Genomic DNA, 21,389 nt, shown 5'->3' with positions numbered 1-21,389 from the left:
GTTAAAGTTTCAGAGCCACCAGATGACTCTTGAGTGCTGTAGTGTATTTAAACAGGATGATCCACTGGCCTCTCATGCTGATTTAAATGCCTCTTTTCCTCCCCAGTTTCACAAGAGAAAGGAACGGAGACGAAGAACTGAGCGACAGCACGAAACAGCAGAGGATACAGTCGAACAGGAATAGTAATGGATTATGTATAACAGGATAATCATGAATAAATATGATTAGAATAGATCACTGGCGAGGCTCTAAAGCCAATCCTGCTGCCCCCCTCCCCCCTTATCACCGCAGCTATGACGAATGCCACATCAGTAACATGCCATTAATTTTTACTGCAAGCTGCCACCCTGTCACACTCTGACTGACTGAGAGAAGCCACCATGTAGCGTAGTAGCAATGCCCCTCTGTTACCACACGCAGATGGATCTTTCTTATCTGTGAAGTGGACCTGTCACTGAACACACTTATAAAACAGCCTTTCATCCATTACGGCTCCCTGTGTGTCTGTTTTGTGTCCGGGACGTTTTTATAGGTTGAGATAAATTTATGATTGGGATGCAGTTGTAAGGCTGAAACCTCTGCGGTGTGACCGAGTGGATGCACGGTCACACCGCTGTGCTGCTTGGTGTGTGATGTCTGAGCCGGGGTCCGTCAGCCCTGTGATGGTTGAGTGGAGGGATCACTACTCAACCAGGCATGGCCGACTTCATGGAGCCGGCAGGATTAAAGGGGTTCTTATACACAGATATAGACCTGCTGTGTCCTTCAGGCACAAACACTCAGAGGGCACACATGTTGACTTAGAAACACACACTCCTTGTTTTCACCCAGTCCCACATGCTATACTACATTCCTCATGGCATGACCTATAGTGGTAGACCTTTACAGATACATGACTTACACTCATGCACATGCAAACACAAACACACACTTCGAATCAGGGTCTCATTAGCATCACACACTAGAGACTAATTAATGCACCCATCAACACTGCCCTAATTATCTCTCCCACGTCATTACTGAGCAAACGAATTACTGCTAATTTACACACCCGCAAAACAAACACAGCACCGTCTCTGCTGGGAGAGTCCGCCGCGGCTCGCCTCGCACACCAAATTAAAGCCTCACCGATGTGCTGTAACCCAGACCGCCGAAGTCCCAAGGGACCCCGCCCTCCGTTACACACCCCTTACACCATCTGACAGTGGAAGCCTTGACAAAAGATCAACTTGGAGACAAAAATCTGAGTTTTAACACAGCCAAAAGTGTGTTCATGGAGTTGCTGCTAAAGTCTCATTACTCTGGAGTTGTGAAAGTACTTTTATCCTCAGGCCTGTCCCACTACTGACTGCATCACGTCGTGGTCTCCTGTATATCCAGCAGAGGGGGTAAGAGCACAGAGACAAAGACCACAACTGACCATCATTAGGGTCCATGGTGTGAATTGTGAGTGGCAGGTAATTAAAAACTATTTCATTACCCATGCATCTCTCACTGAAGCTCCAAACCTGACGGCCTCACTCGATCCCCTGATCCTGACTCTTGGCACAAACTTTAAAACATTCTCCACAATCTTGTAATTGAGTATGTGTAGAGGTACCAGAGCAGGACAAATAATCTGTTACAAATAAGAGTCCTGAATTCAAAATGTTACTCAAGTAAAACTATAAAAGTATTAGCATCAAAATATACTTAAAGTACCAAATGTACTTATTATTCAGTGCAGTATAATACATGTTTTAATTATAATTATTGATGCATTAAAGTGTTCTCAAAGCTGGTAAAGGTGCAGCTAGTTTTAATGATTTTGTATACTGCAGGGTAGATTGTCAATTTACTCCAGGTGTAACTAAATTCTGATTTAATTTTTGATCATATTTCATATCATACATCCACATCTCTAAAGTAACTTATGGTACAAAATAAATGTAGTGGAGTAAAAGTACAAAGTAGCATAAAATGGAAATACTCAAGTAAAGTACAAGTCATCTCCAAATTGTACTTAAGTACAGCAGGTGTGTAAATGTTCTTAGTTACTTTCCACCTCTGCTTTGTGTTGCAGCATGTTGTTAAAGATGAAATAGGATGAGAGTATGCATGCCCAGATAAAGCAGGGAAAATTCTCCAGATACCTGAAAGTAGGCCAACGATTGGTTGCACAGTAGACCTGCAGTGCAGCACAAAGCTAAAATGTTGAACCCTGTTGAGCAATAAATGACTCTGCAAGTGTGTATGTATGGTGTTAATATAATCTTATTGTCATTAAACCTGAGACACAGTGTGGTGTGTGACTGTGCTGATTGACACAAGAAAGCTGCGCTGGAGATACACTGCATGCTACTTTACATGGAAGTTTTGGGAAAAAGACATTCTTCAGAGAAACAGCGTGAAACCTCGATACTGCACCTGAGCTTTACCCTCTGTTCCGTCATACAAAAGTCATATTCAGTTGCTAAGCAATCAAACTAATTGTATCTACTGGCATCGTGAGCCTTACTAAAGTTTAAAAACATGAGAAGGTGCAGTTTTACAATGCTGCGTGTGCCACACAGAAAGCTTCAAGTAGTCAGCAGAAATAGCGCATTTTGTTTTCCACTCGTTCCCTGTGACAGACCTTAAGGCTCTTTAAGTTTGTGATGTCTGAATAAATAATTAATGAGGAAGCATGGCAGCCTAGGAGTAAACTGTCGGCTTCTTCCTGCACACTGTATCTGCTTTGCTGTCTTTCCAATATTAGAAAGGGCCTGCCTCAGACGAAGAAGAGACAAAAGAGAGTGACAAGACAAGTCTCACCACCGGCTGAGAGGGAGGCAGATCGGTAGGGTGCAAGCACTGTTATGTCTGTGCGTACAGATTTGTGTGTGTGAGCCGAAAGAAAAGAAAGACGAGCGATACCAGAGACAAAAACAGACCTTCTGAAACAGTCGGATGGAGGAAACTATAATTATGCAAGTAATTATACATGAAATCACAGACTTGGAGAGAGAGAGAGGAAGAGAGAAGGTAAGAGAGAGAAAAAGCACTGGAGGGAACTAGCTTTGCAGTGAGTCTCATCGATGTAATTACAGTAAACGAACTGAATGAAACAGAGGAAGAACATATCCACATATCCATAGGACCATACACCTGTTTCCTTCGGCCGTATACAATGTCCAATCATCTCCTGTTAAGCACCATCTTAACCACCTTACTGAATGTTTCACACACATATGCATACATGGACTTTTTGTGTTCATCTCCTGTTGCCATTTCCTTTTTCTCCTTGGTATGCTCTATTGAATAATAGTGTGACTTATACCCTGTGTCATCATGTTCATTGATTAAAGAGCCCAAACCCTCCCTGCGCTCACGACATATAATGAGCACATATACCATCAGAGAGTGAGTGGGGGGTGTAAAAAGGAAGAGCTGCCTCACATTTCACAATAATGACAACTTAGATAAGGCTGTGTGTTTTTGTCAGCCACATGACTGCATGTGGCTGACAGAAACACACAGCATATCTACACCGATGGAAACTCTTTGATGTTGAGATCCTGTCTATATAAGGTAAAATCCTCTAGAGTGAGGACACTTTGGCTGGTTAGGGTTACAGGGGAAAGAGTTAAGGTAAAAGTAGCAGCAACAATTTTGATGTTTTGATATGTCAAATTGACAGCTTTAGTTAAGAAAAGGAGCTGTTATTCATTCATTTATTAACAGTGTTTTTAAATAGTTTATGTACATTATCTTGGCATATACCCTTTTGTATAGAACCAAAAACAGAAGCTGTAGAATAATTAAATCACATGAGATGTAAACATTTTCATAACAAAACTGATTTGCAAATGCAAAACTTGAACAAAGTTGACATATTATAGTCAAGGTTTTGTCCCCTATATTTTCAGTCTTTTCATATAGTATATCATCATTTATCCTGCCAGTTAGCATAGTCCTGCTCATTGGGGAAAAACGCTAAGCAATTTAGTCCTTCTCCCCCGCCACGTCCTCCAACTCCTGGTGTTCCTGGTGTTCCAGAGGCATTCTCATTCCAGATGGGACACATAATCCCTTTAGTGTGTCCTGAATATTCTCCTAAAGACTCTTTTCTTTTGTAAATGTCCAGAAAACCTTTCACAGTGAGGTATTCAGGTCAGAGACTCGAGCACAGTCGACTCCTTTACTAATAGCAGAGGTTCTTAAAAATTTTTTCAGTCTGATCTGCTTATGATGTCCCATGATTTTAGACTGATAGGAATATCTAGTCTTGTCAATGTAAGTTCTGAGGGACTGCGTTAATAGTCTGCTTTCTAAACAAAAACCAGCCAAAGATACTGTGATGCAGTCTGTGTTAGTCAGATAAAGCTGGAATCAACATTTTTGGGAGGACCACAAACTGGATAATGCAAGTTAAAAAAGACAAATGACAAGTCTCAACCTATATAGCATTCAAACATTTTACCAACTACTAAAATCTAAACCATAGATCTGAGATACAGCTCTTCATTCCTCACTGTTTCCCAGTCCTAACATACTGCTCTCAAAGCCATGTCTTATCCAGTATATTGATTGCTCTCATTGTAATGAACATGTCCACTGAATTAGAAATTTGGTTCAAAATAGATTAATATGAAAAGGGTGGAGAAGACTCTCAGAGTTAGAGCTAGATTTAGAAACTAAAGTGGGTTTAACCATTTGTAGTTTAATGTTGCTACAAATCTGTGGGAATGCGGGTTTAGGGAATAAATATAGCCAACCGAAGCGTCTCATAATTAACGTGTGTGGGTGCACACATACACGCATATGTGTATAGGTGTTAAATGTGTTGGCACACAAAAATGAGCCACATATTGTGTATGTAAATCCATCTGCATAGTGTGAAAAGAAACAGTCTGGAAAATCATAGAAACATATGCAAAACACTGACAAACTGCACTGATAGAGGGGTCAAGACAGACACAATGATGGCTGCTACAGGATACAACTACACCCTTAACATTACTACAAATTTCATTCTTAAAGGACAGCAAAGTCTCAGTGAAATGATGCACTGAGCTGCACAAATCTGAAAAACAAAAAAGAAAGATGGCTTACAGAATGTCAAATTAAAAAAAAAAAAAGATGTTGGTTGCCTGTCACTTCCCTTTCTCCTAACATTTGAGAAAGCCAAAGAATGCCTTCAGCTAGGTATGGGTTGTCATCTGTGAGACATGATGGTGGATCTGTAACAGCAACTATGCACTGGCATTATGTCTAATGATTGATCTGCATGGTCATGTAATAGACAAGGACTATGAGGCCATTTCAAATGGCAGAAGCAGCCTCGGGTACAAACACTGCTCCATCATGAGGTCTCCACACTCGACAAGACACTACTGCATCCATACACACAGCTACATAAGGTAAATGTGTAGTGAGACTTTTTAAATATACTCTGAACCAACCTGTCATAATATATAATCACATACTTTTATCAAATCGGTGATCCTATATGACTGAGTCTTTGAATTCTGCGTTCCAATGACTGCAATTAGCAAAGGCTTAAGACAGAAGATTTTCAAGTCAGCTTTAACACTTTGATGTGTTTAAAAGTGTAAAAACTACTATTTTAAGGGACATAAAGTAAAAACTCCTCTCTAAAAGTGATAGCTGAACAGTTGAAATGGTTAGCTATAAGTATTGGATGAAGGGTGAAAATACTATAGTTACCTTAAAACAATTAAATAAACAGAAGTCCCCTTGATATTACTGTATGCAACAGTAATTGAGCACCTGCATTCAATGAACAGTGACAAATAGTAAACAGAGGGCCCTCGTAATTTGTGAACAGAAAATATAACTTATCAACATTAGACACTTCTAGGACTGTACAGCAGTTTAAAGCTTCATCCATAACGTCCATTTTCAAATTATAAGGCAACATTTGAATGTCTCACAGCTTTGATTGATTCATTTAAACCTATTATTTTTGCACAGTTTCCAATAAATATTTGGCTAAACTAATAATCCAGACATTTTTAATAACTTTAGAGCAATGACTTATAATATTGAAATATTCTCCGTAGGGTTTAGCCTTACAAAATGTTTTTACTGTGTCAAAATATAAACAGGGCAGTTGGCAGCAATGGTACAGCACAATAAGGCCCATCTATACAACAACATTAACAGTACAATACATTTTTTCATCATCATTTCAAGCGTATGTGTTGTGCGGCCCCTTTACTTACTTAATAATATAATTGTACATAATGAAATTGATTTGTTAAATTTATTTAATTAACACATTTGGAACATTGTTGGTAGTGTCGTTTGAATAGGTAGGCTTCATGCTCTTTTGAAAGGCTAGAGGTTCATCAGGTAAAAAAGGTTGAGAACCACTGCTGTTCACTGATTTCACTACAAAAGGTAAGAAAAAGTTCAAGGTACTTTGTCTCATAGTAAAAACCTGGATGTCATGATTCCCTGTTGGAGGCCAAACAGCACTCAGCAGGAAACGTTTTTTCTCTATTTCTTCTAGAAAAATAAATGACGAGAGACTTGAACATTTTTGTTTTGGAAAACAAGACTTTTTAAATAAAAGCTCCTGAACTGCAGCATTGTCTCCACCAGAAACATCATTTCATTTTTTATCACAAGATTTCTCCGTCCCTTACTCTTGAAGAAAGCTCGAACATCTGACCAAAGGCACGCAGACCAAAAAACCACATGAAAGTTTCACAGTGATGAACTACACTAACAGAAGGCATGGAAGGGTGGTTGTACACCTTATTAGCTGCTTGATTATCACATGTTAGGGTGCCTCAGTTATTTGTCAACCCCCCCAAAAACATGTTTATTTTGTTCTCCCTGCATGTGTTTCATCATAATGTTCTCACCTCTGTTTGCTCCTCATCATTATTTCCGAGGAATGCTACAATTTTTGAAATTTGGCTTCTCAGTGTAGCATACCGGATCGGTCTACGTTATGATCCTATACAAACCCCATACAAACACACACTCACACAAGTCTCCACAGAGTAGAAGAAACAGAACTACCAGCTAATGTCTGCATTTTAGAGTATTTTTTCCTCATGCAACAGAAAACCTTCGCTGTTGAATTAGATTTGCTTACTCGTCCTCAACCATCTTCAAAGGACTTAGATAACTGAATATACCTTTTATTCATTTCATGCCACTATAATTGTTTTTTTTCACCCACGGAGCAAATCCTAAGCGGGTCTCTGGGGAACAGACTTGTATATACGGCTTTGCTTTCATCTGCATTGTGTTAAAGTATTATTATTTAAGGTTATTGTTTTTGGTAATCTTTCTTGTACTATTTGTTATATTTTTCTGCTGCTCCCATGATTTTGGTTATTCTGCTACCTCTCTGATTTTGGGGACAGCCTTGTGCTTCAGGTGTGGGGGATTCATCTGCTATCACAGGATGGAGAGAAAAAGGCCTTGAGGTCTTTTCATTAAAACAATTACGTTAATTTCACTTTACTTGCTAAAGAAAAAAAAATGGAAATGTTTTATTTTAAGGAACCGGGGGTTGGAAAAAATGCAAGCAGAGAAAAAAGAAGGAGGTGAGAAAGAAGAAAGAAGAGAACCTGAACACAACTTTAAGATGATTCAAGTAGAATGTAAGTAATGCTTTATATACTGTATGTTCCATGGCTGTCTTTGATAAAGACAATAAGGGCAGTTCAACATTAAAGGTTTGCAAAGATTTCTCTCTACATATGTACACAGACTTCTTTATTATAATTGAGGAAGAAAATTATTTTATCTGTCTTGTTTCATGTTGAGAGTGATGATATTAGTTTCGCTCTGCTTGTATGACCAGAGCCCTACAATTCAATATTTTAGATAATACCAAAGCATATTGTCCCATCAGAGCTGTGAAAAGATATCAATTATAACAGACAGATCTAAAATAGGACAGATTCATTTTCACTGTTATGGCACTTTTTTTCCCTTCCCGTTTTGGCACACAAACAGAGTCACAGAAAGCCTTTTTGTTGCATCTCTGTGTATTTGTTTTCCGAACATCTCTCAGTGTTGTCACAGTTAAAGTCCCTCGAGTTTAACCCTCGAAAAAAACATATATAAACAACTTTTGAAACGTTTGGTTGACAAGTCAGATCCAGCTCTCTTAAGTCATAGACTTCAGTCAAGCTTGGTCGTCTTTTGGTCAAATATTTACTGCTGGAAAAGATCCAGTGCATTATCACACACGCTTAACCTCAAGCTAAAGAAAACTCAACGGTTTCTATATTCTTGGCCATCCTACCCATCTTATCTTAAGAGATCTATCAGAGTTGGTAAATGGGGCAGTAAATACTCCATGTTTCACTAGCCAGTCAGTAGTGAAAGCAATTTCAATCAACATTTCTCTGCTTTATGTTCTGGAAGAGAGCATCCCCTCAAAACATACTCAGGCTCTCACACTAATTGGTGCATGTTAACCTTTTTAAAATATTGACATATATATAGAAACGAGAGGTACGTTTTGGTCTGTTTCACCTTCCAACATACATTTATATTTTTGATTGTCTCATTTGTTTTCTGTGTTCTAGTTAAAAGAGAAAACTATTTCTTGCACAAATAGGGATAATCTATTGTGTCTCACTTGATTAAGGCAATAACCTGAACTTCTGCAGCTTAAAAATCTGACCAGATTGTCATTTTGGTGGAGTCTCTTTCTGGCTGCATGTTTGTGGAGTTCACCACAGTAGCTGAAGCTGCGTGCCAAGCCAAGTCACAAGAGCGCTGCTGTGACTTGACTCGCAGGCATCAAGTCAGTTCAGTCTTACTCCGGTTCACATCATCAGGCTGCATCCCGGGGGAGGAGTCAGAAGTTTGACTGACAGGCATGCTGCTGAAACACTTGAAAGGACAAGCTCAAGGTAAGTAGAAGAAGAGGAAAGGAGGCTTAGGCATTAGGCACTCGGCCATAATCATGTTTGGTTCCTGCAGAATGTGCAGAAGGAGAGGATGCAACATGCAAGGACATGCTCACATGTGTGTGTTAAAAACAGCAAAACCATGCGGCGACAACCAATCAAAGATCAAATCCATGCCTGTGGACAACGAAGTACACATACATGCAGTATTGGCATGCTGGGTTACATAAAAAGTTGACTATGCACCAAAGTGTACACACACACGCACACACAAACACACACACACACACACACACACACACACACACACACACACACACACACACACACTTGTGCAGGTTGACTGCGACAACAACACTGTCCACACTGAAGAGGAGAAAAGGAGAAGGTAAAGATAGTATGAGGCAGAGAGGGAGAAAAGAGAGGGTAGAGTGAGGGGACGAGTGATGTGATGCAGTTCTGAAAGCGTTTGGCTCCATTCAAATAGTTGCCATGGTTTCGAGATGTTTCCATGGAAATGCTAGCTGCCAATAAAATGAATTTGAGGAGGATCTTTGCAGCAGGTTGACAGGAAGGTGAGAAAGATGCAGGTGAAGGGGACAACAAGAGCAGCAACAGAGTTAAGGGGGAGGGAAGGGGGGAGGACACCTCACTTGCCTTGCTAAAGCACCACTTACATGGAGGGAGGAGGTAGGGGGGATGAAATTTAGGGTAAACAAGGTGAGGGAAAACATGTCACACATTGTAAGGCAAAAGGCACTGAGACTATTTCTGTCTAAATGGGTTGTCATAGTAACCATGGCTTCACAACACAGAGACCAGGTAAAGACGTAGTGTGTGTGGCTGGCCACTGATTAACATGTGTGCGATCACAATCACGTCTGTGTGTGTTAGAGTGAGCGAGAATCAGAGAGCATTTGTGTGAGTGTGTGTGTGTGTGTGTGTGTGTGTGTGTGTGTGTGTGTGTGTGTGTGTGTGTGTGTGTGTGTGTGTGTGTGTGTGTGTGTGTGTGTGTTTGGGCACCTCATTCAAAACACTTTCCACTAACTCCCTTTCATGGAAGCAGAGCTAGCGAAGGGAGCTGACTATATTAGAGGCACCGACTCTGACGCACATTTGTTTATGTGTGTACACAAGTGTTTAAGATCACAATGTTTCATACTTTAGCTGCTTCTTCAAAGGCTCAACAACGTTTTTAAAGTGCGTCAGTCGGTGAATGATGTTTGCCCCCCCACCCCTGAGCTCCCCTGTATCTTCTGTCACCCAACACACTTCCTTCCTTCCTTCCTTCTTTCCTTCCTTTCTTACTCCCTTCCTCGAACCTTTTGGTCTCATTCCATCTCTCTCTCTCTCTCTCTCTCTCTCTCTCTCTCTCTCTCTCTCTCGCTTTCTTTCTCTCTCTCTCTCTGAAGGACAGAGGTATTCCCACATTTCTAGGTCGCCATGGCAACGCTGCAGCAAGAAAGAGAGGCCGAAAGAGGAAGGGGTGGTGGGGAGCTGGGGCTGGTTAGGTGCAGGGGGGGGAGGCTGGGGATGTGTGAACAATGCTAATACTACTTCACTGATCATCGATTGTGTGTTTTGCCCCTTCTCTATTCACCCCCCCAACATTGAACCCACACTCCTGACACAACTCCCCACCACCTCCCACACTCCCTCCCACTTTTATTTCCCTCTTTTCATTTGTATCGCTTTCTTTCCATCCTCATTACTCTTGGCTCCAGCCAGCGTCCTTCTCCCTGTGGTTTTAAAACTCAATCTCCACATAGTGCTGTCATTGTTATCATTATTATTATTGGGTCATTTAGCAGGCAACGTTGGTATCCACGGCAACCCGGAGAAGTGGCACCGGTTCCTTGGTGAATACCAATATAGACAAGCATCCATCAATATCCCAGCGACTCATTATCAGTCTAATGGTGAGGCCGCTGCTGTCATGGCGGACTATAAATAATGTTGTCTCATTAGGCACCAATGCTGTCGCAACCGGTCCAGTGTGCGTGGTGCGGGCGCAGGGGTGGCGTGCCCCTGCACGGTCAACGATGCCTGCATGTGCACAAGAAAGTACTTTTGGGGTTGCACTGAACTGCAGGTTGGCACGAACACTTCTAAAGCCTGGTGACTTAGCACGAAGTGGTGGCGGAGGCAGGCAGCTGCATCAGAGCCTGACTGAGGGGGTTGACTCAATAAACCAGGTAGTGGAGTAAATAAGGCTCTTGCCCTCCCTCGCATAGAGGTGCACGACTGCAGGCTCTCCCCCGTGTCTGCTGTCTGTATCTGTTGTTCACACTCGCAGCCAACACACACACACACACACACACACACACACACACACACACACACACACACACACACACACACACACACACACACACACACACACACACACACACACACACAAACACACACATACACACAGGCACCCTGCAGGACCGCAGTGGCTGCTGCCTGTCAGTAGTCTTCTAAAGGTAATCGATGGATTGAAGACACTGATGAGACTTCGAGAAAGAGAGAGAGAGAGAGAGAGACAGCGAGAGAGTGATATTCACCTCAACCATTGCCCCCTAGCCTCAAGTCATTACCACAACTACTTGAATCGTTTAGCGCTGCAGCATATGGATGAAAGGGAGTGGTGGCAGCAGTGACCATGTGCACAAGCAAAGATTGCACGCCGCATAGTACACCGATCTTTAAATGTACTACAAGTGCACAATCACATCTCCATGTGCACCATCAGGCCAGTCAATTCACCTTGGGGAAACATAATTAGCACACCTTTATGTAAGGTGCTATGTATAAAAGCTAAGAGTAAAAGCAAGTTATGGGCAAGAATGGAAGGGGTGAGGTGACTCTGTTCCAAACAAGCAGCTTCTGTTTGCATTTCAATCATCGCCAATGTGTTAGAAACCTGAGAGGACTCAGGATTCTGCAGGGTTGCGTGACAAGACATTGCGTGTTGATTGCCTGTCTGCTGGATGGTAATGCATTCATAATCGCATTCTGTTGTTTGTACAAATTGTTTCCCGATTGTTCTTCTCAAGTCTGGAATGCTGAATATCAGAGATAATTATCTTAGATAGCAGGCTGCAATCCAGCAGGCTGAAACGCCCTCATCTCTTTTGTCAGAGTCCTGTCGGATGTCAGGATTTGAGGAGCTCTATGGAAACGATGCGTGCACATCAGCCCATCGCTGGGTCCAGACGGGAGCCTGTGATAGCGTCATATCACAAGTCAACACGCTGCAGACCCTGTGCAGCACAGTGACACCTCCTTTAATAGCCGTTTTTACTGCACACACGCTCACATACGTTGGTTGGTAGTAGTGTTATGTTGACGCCTCCACCTGTGTCTGACAGAACAATATGCTTGCTCTCAGGGAAAAAAAAGAGACATCTTTTCATGGATAGCTGTGCATGAAATAGTGTCCCTGGATAAATCCTTTTTATAAATTACATCCTGTGCTGTTTGCTGGGTTTTCTGACCTTCTCCTGGGATGACATTTTCTCTGCTCAGACTAACTACAAACTACTGGAGTCATACGCCGCCTATGTATATAAGACACATGTGGCCCAAAGTGTTTAGGTTTTTTCATTATACTATTGTGCGCTCAACGATGTAGTTAAAATGTGTCACAGTCAGGTGGAACAAGATATCCCCTGTGTGTTGCCTACCAGGAATTGAAACAAACAGCCTTGTTTCGAACTTGACCAACATGCAGCGCCTTGCAATGCTATCTTCAGCAAAATGATTTGAGTCCGGAAAATATGCACTGAAAATCAATTTATGGCAGTTAAGTGTCCCAGCAAATAATGGAAAATGGTTTATATGATGACAACAACCAGCAGCATTGGATGACGGAGAACCAAGTCACCGCATCTCAACTCCTGAGCACATGAACACGCTTCTTAAACTAGGCATTGGGGATCTAAAGTAGGCAGGATTAACCTGCACTTCCTGTTATTCAACACAAAGCCATTCAGAAAGTGATTTTGAAGGAAAGTTGGCAACATTTCCTGACAAGCTGTCATATTTTCCACTTTGCAGAACCTGTACTGTTTAATAAAGAATAACTCAAGGATGAGCCAATGGGTGGCGTTACATCAAATCATCTTGAAAGGGTTAAATTTGAGTTCTCAATAAATGTCAATCATCTGTCGGCCAGTTTAAAGGGTGATCTTATTGCCTGCAAAGTCATTTGGTGTCCTCCCAGCCCGCCACTCCTTAAACAAGCTAATCAAAATGAAGGATTTCTGAACATTTTAAGTGAAGCAAAATCAGTTTTTGATGGATTTTCCCACAATGTATCCCCTAATTTGTTAAAGGTGAATGAATTGCAAACATTCCAACCCAACATTTTGCAGCGTGTACACTTTACATTGCACATATGTTACATCGTCATGCGTGGGTATGCTGCCTTGATACAGTATGCAGGATGTGTCATAGGTTCTATGTGTCATCCTGTGTTCTCTCTCTCTCTCTGAGTCGCATTACCTCTCCCCCTGCAACCTGCTTTCTAATCAATAACTCATCTCTCGATGTCGATTCCCCTCTACCCCCACAGGAAAACAAACGTCCTTTCACAGGACAAACAAAGAGAGGGGAGGATAAGGGGGAAGAAGGGGGGAGGAGAGGTAACGAGGAAGGCAGATAATTAAGAAAATACAGTAAATCCAATGAAAAACCTAAATGTTTTCCTAAAAGCCTGTTGCAGTGAAGAGGAAGGAAAAGGTGGAGAGGAGGTGGGAGGCTAAAGTGAGGAGAGGTGTAAAGGGACAGCAAGGTGGATGGAGAAGGATTGAAAGGGTAGCTATGGGATGGATGATTAGCCCCTGTCTCCAAGGTTACACTTTACAACTGTATCACTGCAGAACGGGAGAATGGTGAGATGGTGGAGGCTGTTGAAGGGTGACATGGACCGTTCATCACACAAGACTGTATTAAAGAAGACAGAGACCCTTTTTCTGGCTCTGACCTTCACATGCAGGACTAACGCCAGCCTTGACCTCCAGACGAAACTCACCTACCATGGTAACCACAACGCCAACGCAGCATGAGCAACAGAGCAGAAAGCCAGAGACAAATGGCAGCGAGGAGGAGAGTGACATGCGACAGGCCCAGAAGGGGAGAAGTAGGGGAAGAGATCATTTAGATTTCAGTCAACTGAAAGAATTGGCCTTTTCCCGAGAAGGGGAGGCAGAAAATGGAAACTTTTTTGCCGATCATCATTAGGACCCTAACCCTAACCCACCAGCTAATTTTCCCCCGTCAGCCCCCACTTTATATCACAACTATTTTAACCTAACTAGAGCTGAGAGAGAAAGAGAGCCTTGTGTTTGTGTTGCATACTTTAGCCTCACTGTTTTGTCACATAAATTGCCTTGGATTTCATGTCTGATCCAAAGTATGTACTGGCTGCTCTACCCTTGAGTCATGTGAATAGTAGTGTTGGTGAGGTGAAAATTAGAATTGTTAAGTGGTTTTACATAATCTATTCAGCGCGACCATAAACTGCACCCTGGATCGCTCGTATGCGAACGGAGGTGGTGTCGCATCAGCATTTTGAAGTTCCAACACACGACTCCAGTAGAAAGAGCCCTTGTTTTTTCCACTCACTGACAACTTTCCACCATACACTGAAGCTCATGCAACCATGCAGAGAACATGTCACACTTAAAATATGGTAATGCAAATAAGATGACGCTCATGCAATTCAAACCTGTATGTTTTAAGATGGATTTTGTGCAGACATCATGCAAAACAGCACAGTGCTTGTTTGCATTTCTTTTTTTTTTTTTTTGCTGCTGCTGCTGCTTCTCATGCGCACACCCACACAAAGGCTGGAGGAGTAATACATAATGTGTAACTGGATTACAATAATCTGATTACAGAATTTACTGAGTTTTTACCAGCTTTGGAAGAAAATAATAAATGCTTCCTGGTTTGCATGTAAAAGCTGTGAGTAAAAGAAGTGAAACAAGAGATTGTATGCAGTGGACTCCAACAATTGTATGCATGATTTAAAATAGCTGGAGGTAAAACAATGTATGAATTTAGGTCGACTATACACGAACTATAAAGATGGTGATTTGTGTGTGTGTTTTTTAGAGAGTTTTAGAGTGTTGTGACTTGATATTTCACACAAAAATGTAATGTTACACCAGATCAGTGTTTTTTTTCAGTATTACATTATATATAACTATAACTCGGCGTCAAACCCTCAAGGGATAGTCCAAGTCAAGTATTCACATTGTAAGTCTCTCAGGTCTTAAAGAAACCAATTTGCTTTGTATCCTTTAAATGTTAGTCTTACATCTCTTGCATTTACTGTGTGCCTAACAATTTAATAGTCAAATCATGATTAGTTAATTCAAGACTTGAATGTTTTTCCATTCCAGTCAGTCAGTTCTTAAGTGAGTCAAATCTCAAATCATTCAAGGCCAAATCAAATCTAATATCTGCAGAGTCATTGATTGTGCTTTATTGCAGATTACATTATTGAAAAGTTTAAACATGGGCATTTTTGATATTGCACATGTCACAATAAAGACATTGAGCTCTGCTGGGAAGACACACACACACACACACACACACACACACACACACACACACACACACACACACACACACACACACACACACACACACACACACACACACACACACACACACACACACACACACACACACACACACACACACACACACACACACACAGTAAACCAATAATTGTAACCCTGAGTCTGTATCATTCAGAAGCTGACCTCTTAGCAAACCCTCAGCCAGCACGAGCTAAGTGTTCACCACAGGCTTAACAACATCCCACGAAAACACACACACACACACACACACACACACACACACACACACACACACACACACACACACACACACACACACACACACACACACACACACACACAAATATGTACCCACATAAACACAAAGAAACACGCATATGGGACGTTGGACGTGGGCCGCTGACGTAGGTCAGCCGCCTGGGTCACGATGCACACCCTGCAGCCAGCCGGTCCACAGCCTCAGTGTCAAATCAGCTTTAACACACTGACACAATGCCTTCGAAACACTCACACACACTCTGCAACACTGCTGCAGCATATCGAGTACAAACTGATGCTGACTGAAGAAAGAGTAGCTCTCTGGGAAAATAATAGCAACAACGTGGAAGAACACACATCTGAATAATTCTCATTATTTCATTCACACACACATGCAGGCAAAATGATCTGCAGATTTGCTGCTGTAGTTTCTCCAGTGATTTGGCATACATGTTTGGTCTTGGTTTAAAAGACCTATACAGTCAAAAATAAGCACCCCAGATTTTGTGAAAACGTTATTTTTATTTCATAAATTTCTCAGAATGGCACATGGACAGAGATTGAATGTTCTGAAAAAGATTTGGCACAGAACCTTGAAGCAGAACAAATCCACACACACACACACACACACACACACACACACACACACACACACACACACACACACACACACACACACACACACACACACACACACACACACACACACACACACACACACACACACCTTGTCCCTCCAGTGTTAATACGTACATCTGTGGTTATAACAGGTTAAAACACAGTCTTAAGAAACAATCACAAGAACAACCATAGTCAATATTGCAGAAGAAAAGCTGAAGTGAAACAAACAAGCAGATGGATGCCATGTTTAATTGAACAGAGGGAAGGAAATATCAGATGCCTTGGTTTGTTGTTGGGTTTGTTTTCCATTTTCCTGAGAGGGGATCGGAGTTGTGCAGGGGGCTAACCGTGTGTGGGAGCGCGTGTATGTGTGTGTGTTTGTGTGGATCAGGGGGTTAATACAGATTCACAAGTTGACAACTAGCTGCAGGGGGTGAAAAATTGCAGAAGAAGGTGGGAGGGGTGAAACAGGAAGCACGAGGTAGATAGAAAAGCGTGGAGGAGGGGAACAGGAGGGTTAAGGGGATGAGAAGCACAAGAGGAGGAAAGGGGAATATTGCAACACATACTCTTGTGAGAGAGCGAGCATACAAGTGTGTGTGTGAGAGGGAGGGAAAGGCTGCGACTGAGGCTTTAACTACATTTTTGAAGAAGAGAGTGAGAAAAACGCAGGGATGCAGGAAAAGTCAGCTGTGCTCCTTCTCTGCCTCCCCTGGGTCGGGGACAGAGAGGAGTCATTTCCCCTCCAGCACTGTGTGACATATAAGCACCACGTCGGCCCTTCCTCCTTCATGTTTTTATCTCTGCCGCACACAGATACACAAACACGAATACCGTGCGCACTCAAGTGCACACAAGTAAGCATGCAACCCACTCGGACGTATGCATAAATATGCATACTTATACATACTTATACCACTCATAGCGAGTGCACAAAGCTGGGGCCTCCGTAAGTATGTGACATTTTAAATTCATGCGCACACATGCAAACAAACTCACACATGTAGAATAAAACCTACATAGATATGGAGTGACAGGATGTGTCATCTTTCATTCCTCCTGCCATCCTTGTCTCTTCTCAATCCAGCCTGTACTTTCTCCTTCTCTATTTCTGACTGCCCTGTCCTCCCTTGTCACTGTATTTCCCTTGGACTAAGAGGGTGGGAAGGCCTGAGGCGACTGAAGCTGTTGCGTGGTAAGCGGGCTCTACTGCTGGCAGAGCCTGGTAAACGTCGCCCAACCATGACGGGACACAGAAAGACTGCAGCTTGAGTGCAAGCTAGGCCACTGTCATGCCTGCTGTATATCGCTTCTAGCTGTTCGTAAACATAAGAGGCAAGAAATGAACTTGTAAGGTTGGGTTCACATAGACTGGGAGCAAAAATTAGAACAGAACATGAAATGAGTGTACAAAGGGCAAGAACAGATAAATAAATAAGCACCAATGAGAAGAGCAGCATGCCTCACTGGCTGACAAGTGGGGCTGGAGACAAAAAAGGGTAAGGAAAAATCAATATCCCCTGTAAAAGTTTATTTCATATTGATGACTGTTTACACATTTTTCCTGCTTTTAAAAAAACTTCTTTCACCAGGGAGTATGTTGCAGGTCTGATTCAAAGCCCAGCTGGGGAGGCTTATCTAGGTCAGGGCCAGTCTCTGCTCTGGCTACACCTCTCTGAGCCCAGACATCTTCTGACCCTGTTGAGGTCCGGTTCAGGTTTGACCTCATGTCCTCTTGAGCCTCTGCCTCAGCAAACAGATAAGGGTTAGACAGCTCTATTATCAAGCCACTGCCGTATATCCATATGGCTTTCTGTATCTCATCGATGCCCTCTATCGACGCTCCAACCAGACCTGAATTTACACTTCAAAGCACTGAAATGTACTCTATGGCCCCCGCCCAGCTTCAAACAAACATCAGACACAGCAGAGTGTGATTATGATACCGAGCCAAGGTGCCCATAAACAGTAAATCTGAGAGCCGGGCTTTTCTGGGTATGTTCATGGAAACTTAACTGTGAGCCTGTCCTCTGAGAGGAGCAAAGCTGCTGGGTCAGCATATCCTTTAATAGTTACAGATGGTTCAGGACATTTCTATACAAGTCCCAGAGTCTATGCACATCACAGAAGTGAAGGGGAGTTTTCCATAGCGCTTCAGGGTGTGAAGTTGCTCCAGAAGTATGTTTTCAAATCTCAACAGGAGCCGCAACATCCCCAAATTGTTCTCAAAACACAGATCTGTGTTTGAAGCACAATATGTTCGCTATCAGGTGAAAACCTTGCGTTGCTCAAAATGACAGCTTTTCGCAACCTTTGCAAAACAGCTTTCTTAAAGGTGTTGTGCCTTTTTGTGCAGTTTACCAAAAAAGGGTTCTAAAAGGGTTTCACCAGCGCAAGGGCAGTAGAGATTTCTGAGTGCAAATATAAAAATGTAATCTCTCCCCTGATGTTCAGAATAAAAGTTACAAGGTTTTTACATTAGTACACTGCTATCCTCTATAAAGCATCCGTGAGAAGCTCTGTGTTAAGCAGTGCTCCATCTTTACTATTCCCATTAATCGGTACTTTACAATTACATGGGCTGTGAGCGTGTCCCATTTTACTATTTCAATGACTGTGTGGATTTTCCTCAGTTTTCTTCTGAGCTGCAGCTTCCAGGCCCGCTGACCCGCAGCTGAGTGACACAGAGGAGATAGTCATCTGGGATGAGACACCACTCATCACTCTCAAGTCACAGCCCACACACACTGACAAGGCCCCTCAGACTCCACATAGCTCAAAGCTCGCAAGACGGCCAAAACGGACATCTTGTGACCAGCGACACAGTTACCAAGGCAACAAGGAGTGAAGCCATGTGCTAACTGTCGGGCCATTCTCAAATTAAGGACACCTACACAGGATATAAAGCCCACATGTGTGAACTGAAGCACAATGGCAGCAGTTGAGAGGTTTGTGTTAACCTCCGCTGCACTCAACTGCAACTCGTTTAAGAAAGCCCCACCTCAATCTGTAAATCACTCTGTCAGTCAGTGTTGAGAATTGTGTGTGTGTGTGTGTGTGTGTGTGTGTGTGTGTGTGTGTGTGTGTGTGTGTGTGTGTGTGTGTGTGTGTGTGTGTGTGTGTGTGTGTGGGTGTGGGGAGTGGGAGAGGAAAGATGTTATATATGTGAACATGCTTGTTTGTGTGGTAATGTTTGACAAGTGTCTTCTGGGCAGGGTTTTTACAGTGATCAGCATTTCTCATCTCATGCCCCACCTTGTAAAATTGCAGCTATACTTTCTATTATTCCAGAATGACCAAGGTATCTAAAATTCGGTGCCATCAAATTGGTCTTAGACCAGCATGATGGCACAACCAGCCCCTCTCTGCCAAACACCCAACAGCAGAGGCACAGTGAATAGTCAGACAGCACTGCTCCTGGGTGGGGGGGCCTTGGTGACACAGTGGCACACAAAACACTGCTGCACTTAACAGAATCACAGCCATCATGTGAGGAGACAAGCTGTTACGTTTGGCTTCGCTCTCACGGTCTATCTTGATGGCTGTGTGAAAAATAATAGCAATAACGATGCATATAAATTACATCGGTTTGATGCTCTTGGCCTCTGCAGCAGAGAGAGAAAATTAGCACTGGAGCCTAAGCACATGCATCATTGACACCATATGTATCAATAATGCATTGAGCTCTGCCGTCGCTTCACTGCTATATTTAAAGGGGGGGGGGGCAGAAAAGAAATTAAGCAGTGTCAAGCTCACAAAGGGCTTGTAGCGCTGAGGTTAACATGTGTGAGACACAGCCCTCAGGGACTGGTGCAAGTGTGGCCACAATGAGACACTGAACCTAGATGGCCTCCGTATCCGTGCTCACAAAAAACTCCATAAAACACCATAAAAGAGCAGCAGCCAATCCTTTCATGTGCATCGCTATGATTGTGACTAAAAGTACCATCACTGTCCAGGCAATTAACAATAAATACAACCACTGAAAATGCGCATTAAAAATCACTTAAGCTTCACCAACAGGTGTTACTCTTGAATATCCCTGAGCCAGGGCTAAACAATACACAACAAATGGTAAGATTCAAAATGAGAATGCTCACCTTGATTATCTAGCTTAGTAGGTACAGTAAATAGAAGCTGCCACTAGACTCAACCCTTGAACCTCAATTTGTTGTGACAGAATGACAAAGAGCTAAAAGAGGCTGGGGGCGTTCTTGTGAAATAAGATGGTGTTTGGCCTGATTGAACCAACCTTTTATCAGTTGGGTTTATCCCAATATGCACAGAGAAAAAAAAGACAGAGATATATAGAGAGAAAGAGAGAGAGAGAAAATGGGGGAGCTGCTTAAGAGGAGGAAATCAAATCCAGTTTTTACATTAAGTGTCAGTGAAAGGATCATAAAAGTAGCCTGAAGCAGAAGGAGACAGACAGATCTGGTTTAAACTGGGGATTTAAAATGGAGGTCGGACCATCCCTCCTCCCTCTTTCCCTCCTTACACAACCTGGCTAGCATAAACACACCTGAACATGTACACACAGTGTAAACACAAACACACACACACACACACACACACACACACACACACACACACACACACATACACACACACACACACACACACACACACACACACACACACACACACACACACACACACACACACACACACACACACACACACACACACACACACACACACACACACACACACACACACAATCACACTAAGCAATATTGCATCCACAATGGTGTAACACCTTTTGCAATAAACAGCGTACTGCTTCAAATGTCCTGATTTCTGTGCCTTATACAACAGGCATTTATTAATCCAGAAGTACACAAGCATAAAACTCACAAGCATACACACACAGACACACACTCATATTCCAGTGTTTTTCAACTATTCCCTGAATGGGTGAACGAGCGGGTCCCTTCCTACACCGTAAACACAGCATTTCCATTAGAGTGTTGGGAGTGTGTTCAGTGCTCTGTGACTCAGACACTGCAGCACTGTGACTGTGTGTCTCAGGCTCAACCGCTGCTCTCTCTACCATCGAGCCTC

The 21,389-nt window shown here is 42.6% G+C and overlaps 1 protein-coding gene across 1 annotated transcript in view; it reads left to right on the top strand.

Moving 5' to 3' along the window:
• The window catches only part of mybpc2a (myosin binding protein Ca), a 30,464-nt gene extending 28,182 nt beyond the window's left edge, over positions 1–2,282 (top strand). The window contains exon 31 of the mRNA XM_063903745.1: positions 107–2,282. Within this exon, the coding sequence (XP_063759815.1) occupies positions 107–141 (35 nt within the window). The 3' untranslated portion in view covers positions 142–2,282. The remainder of the gene's footprint in view (positions 1–106) is intronic.
• Positions 2,283–21,389: the final 19,107 nt, after the last annotated feature.

Source organism: Eleginops maclovinus, chromosome 16, assembly GCF_036324505.1.
Source record: "Eleginops maclovinus isolate JMC-PN-2008 ecotype Puerto Natales chromosome 16, JC_Emac_rtc_rv5, whole genome shotgun sequence".
In the NCBI taxonomy this organism is placed as follows: domain Eukaryota; kingdom Metazoa; phylum Chordata; class Actinopteri; order Perciformes; family Eleginopidae; genus Eleginops; species Eleginops maclovinus.
The sequence above is the reverse complement of the archived record's forward strand: the minus strand, read 5'-3'. Positions and strand labels throughout refer to the sequence as shown.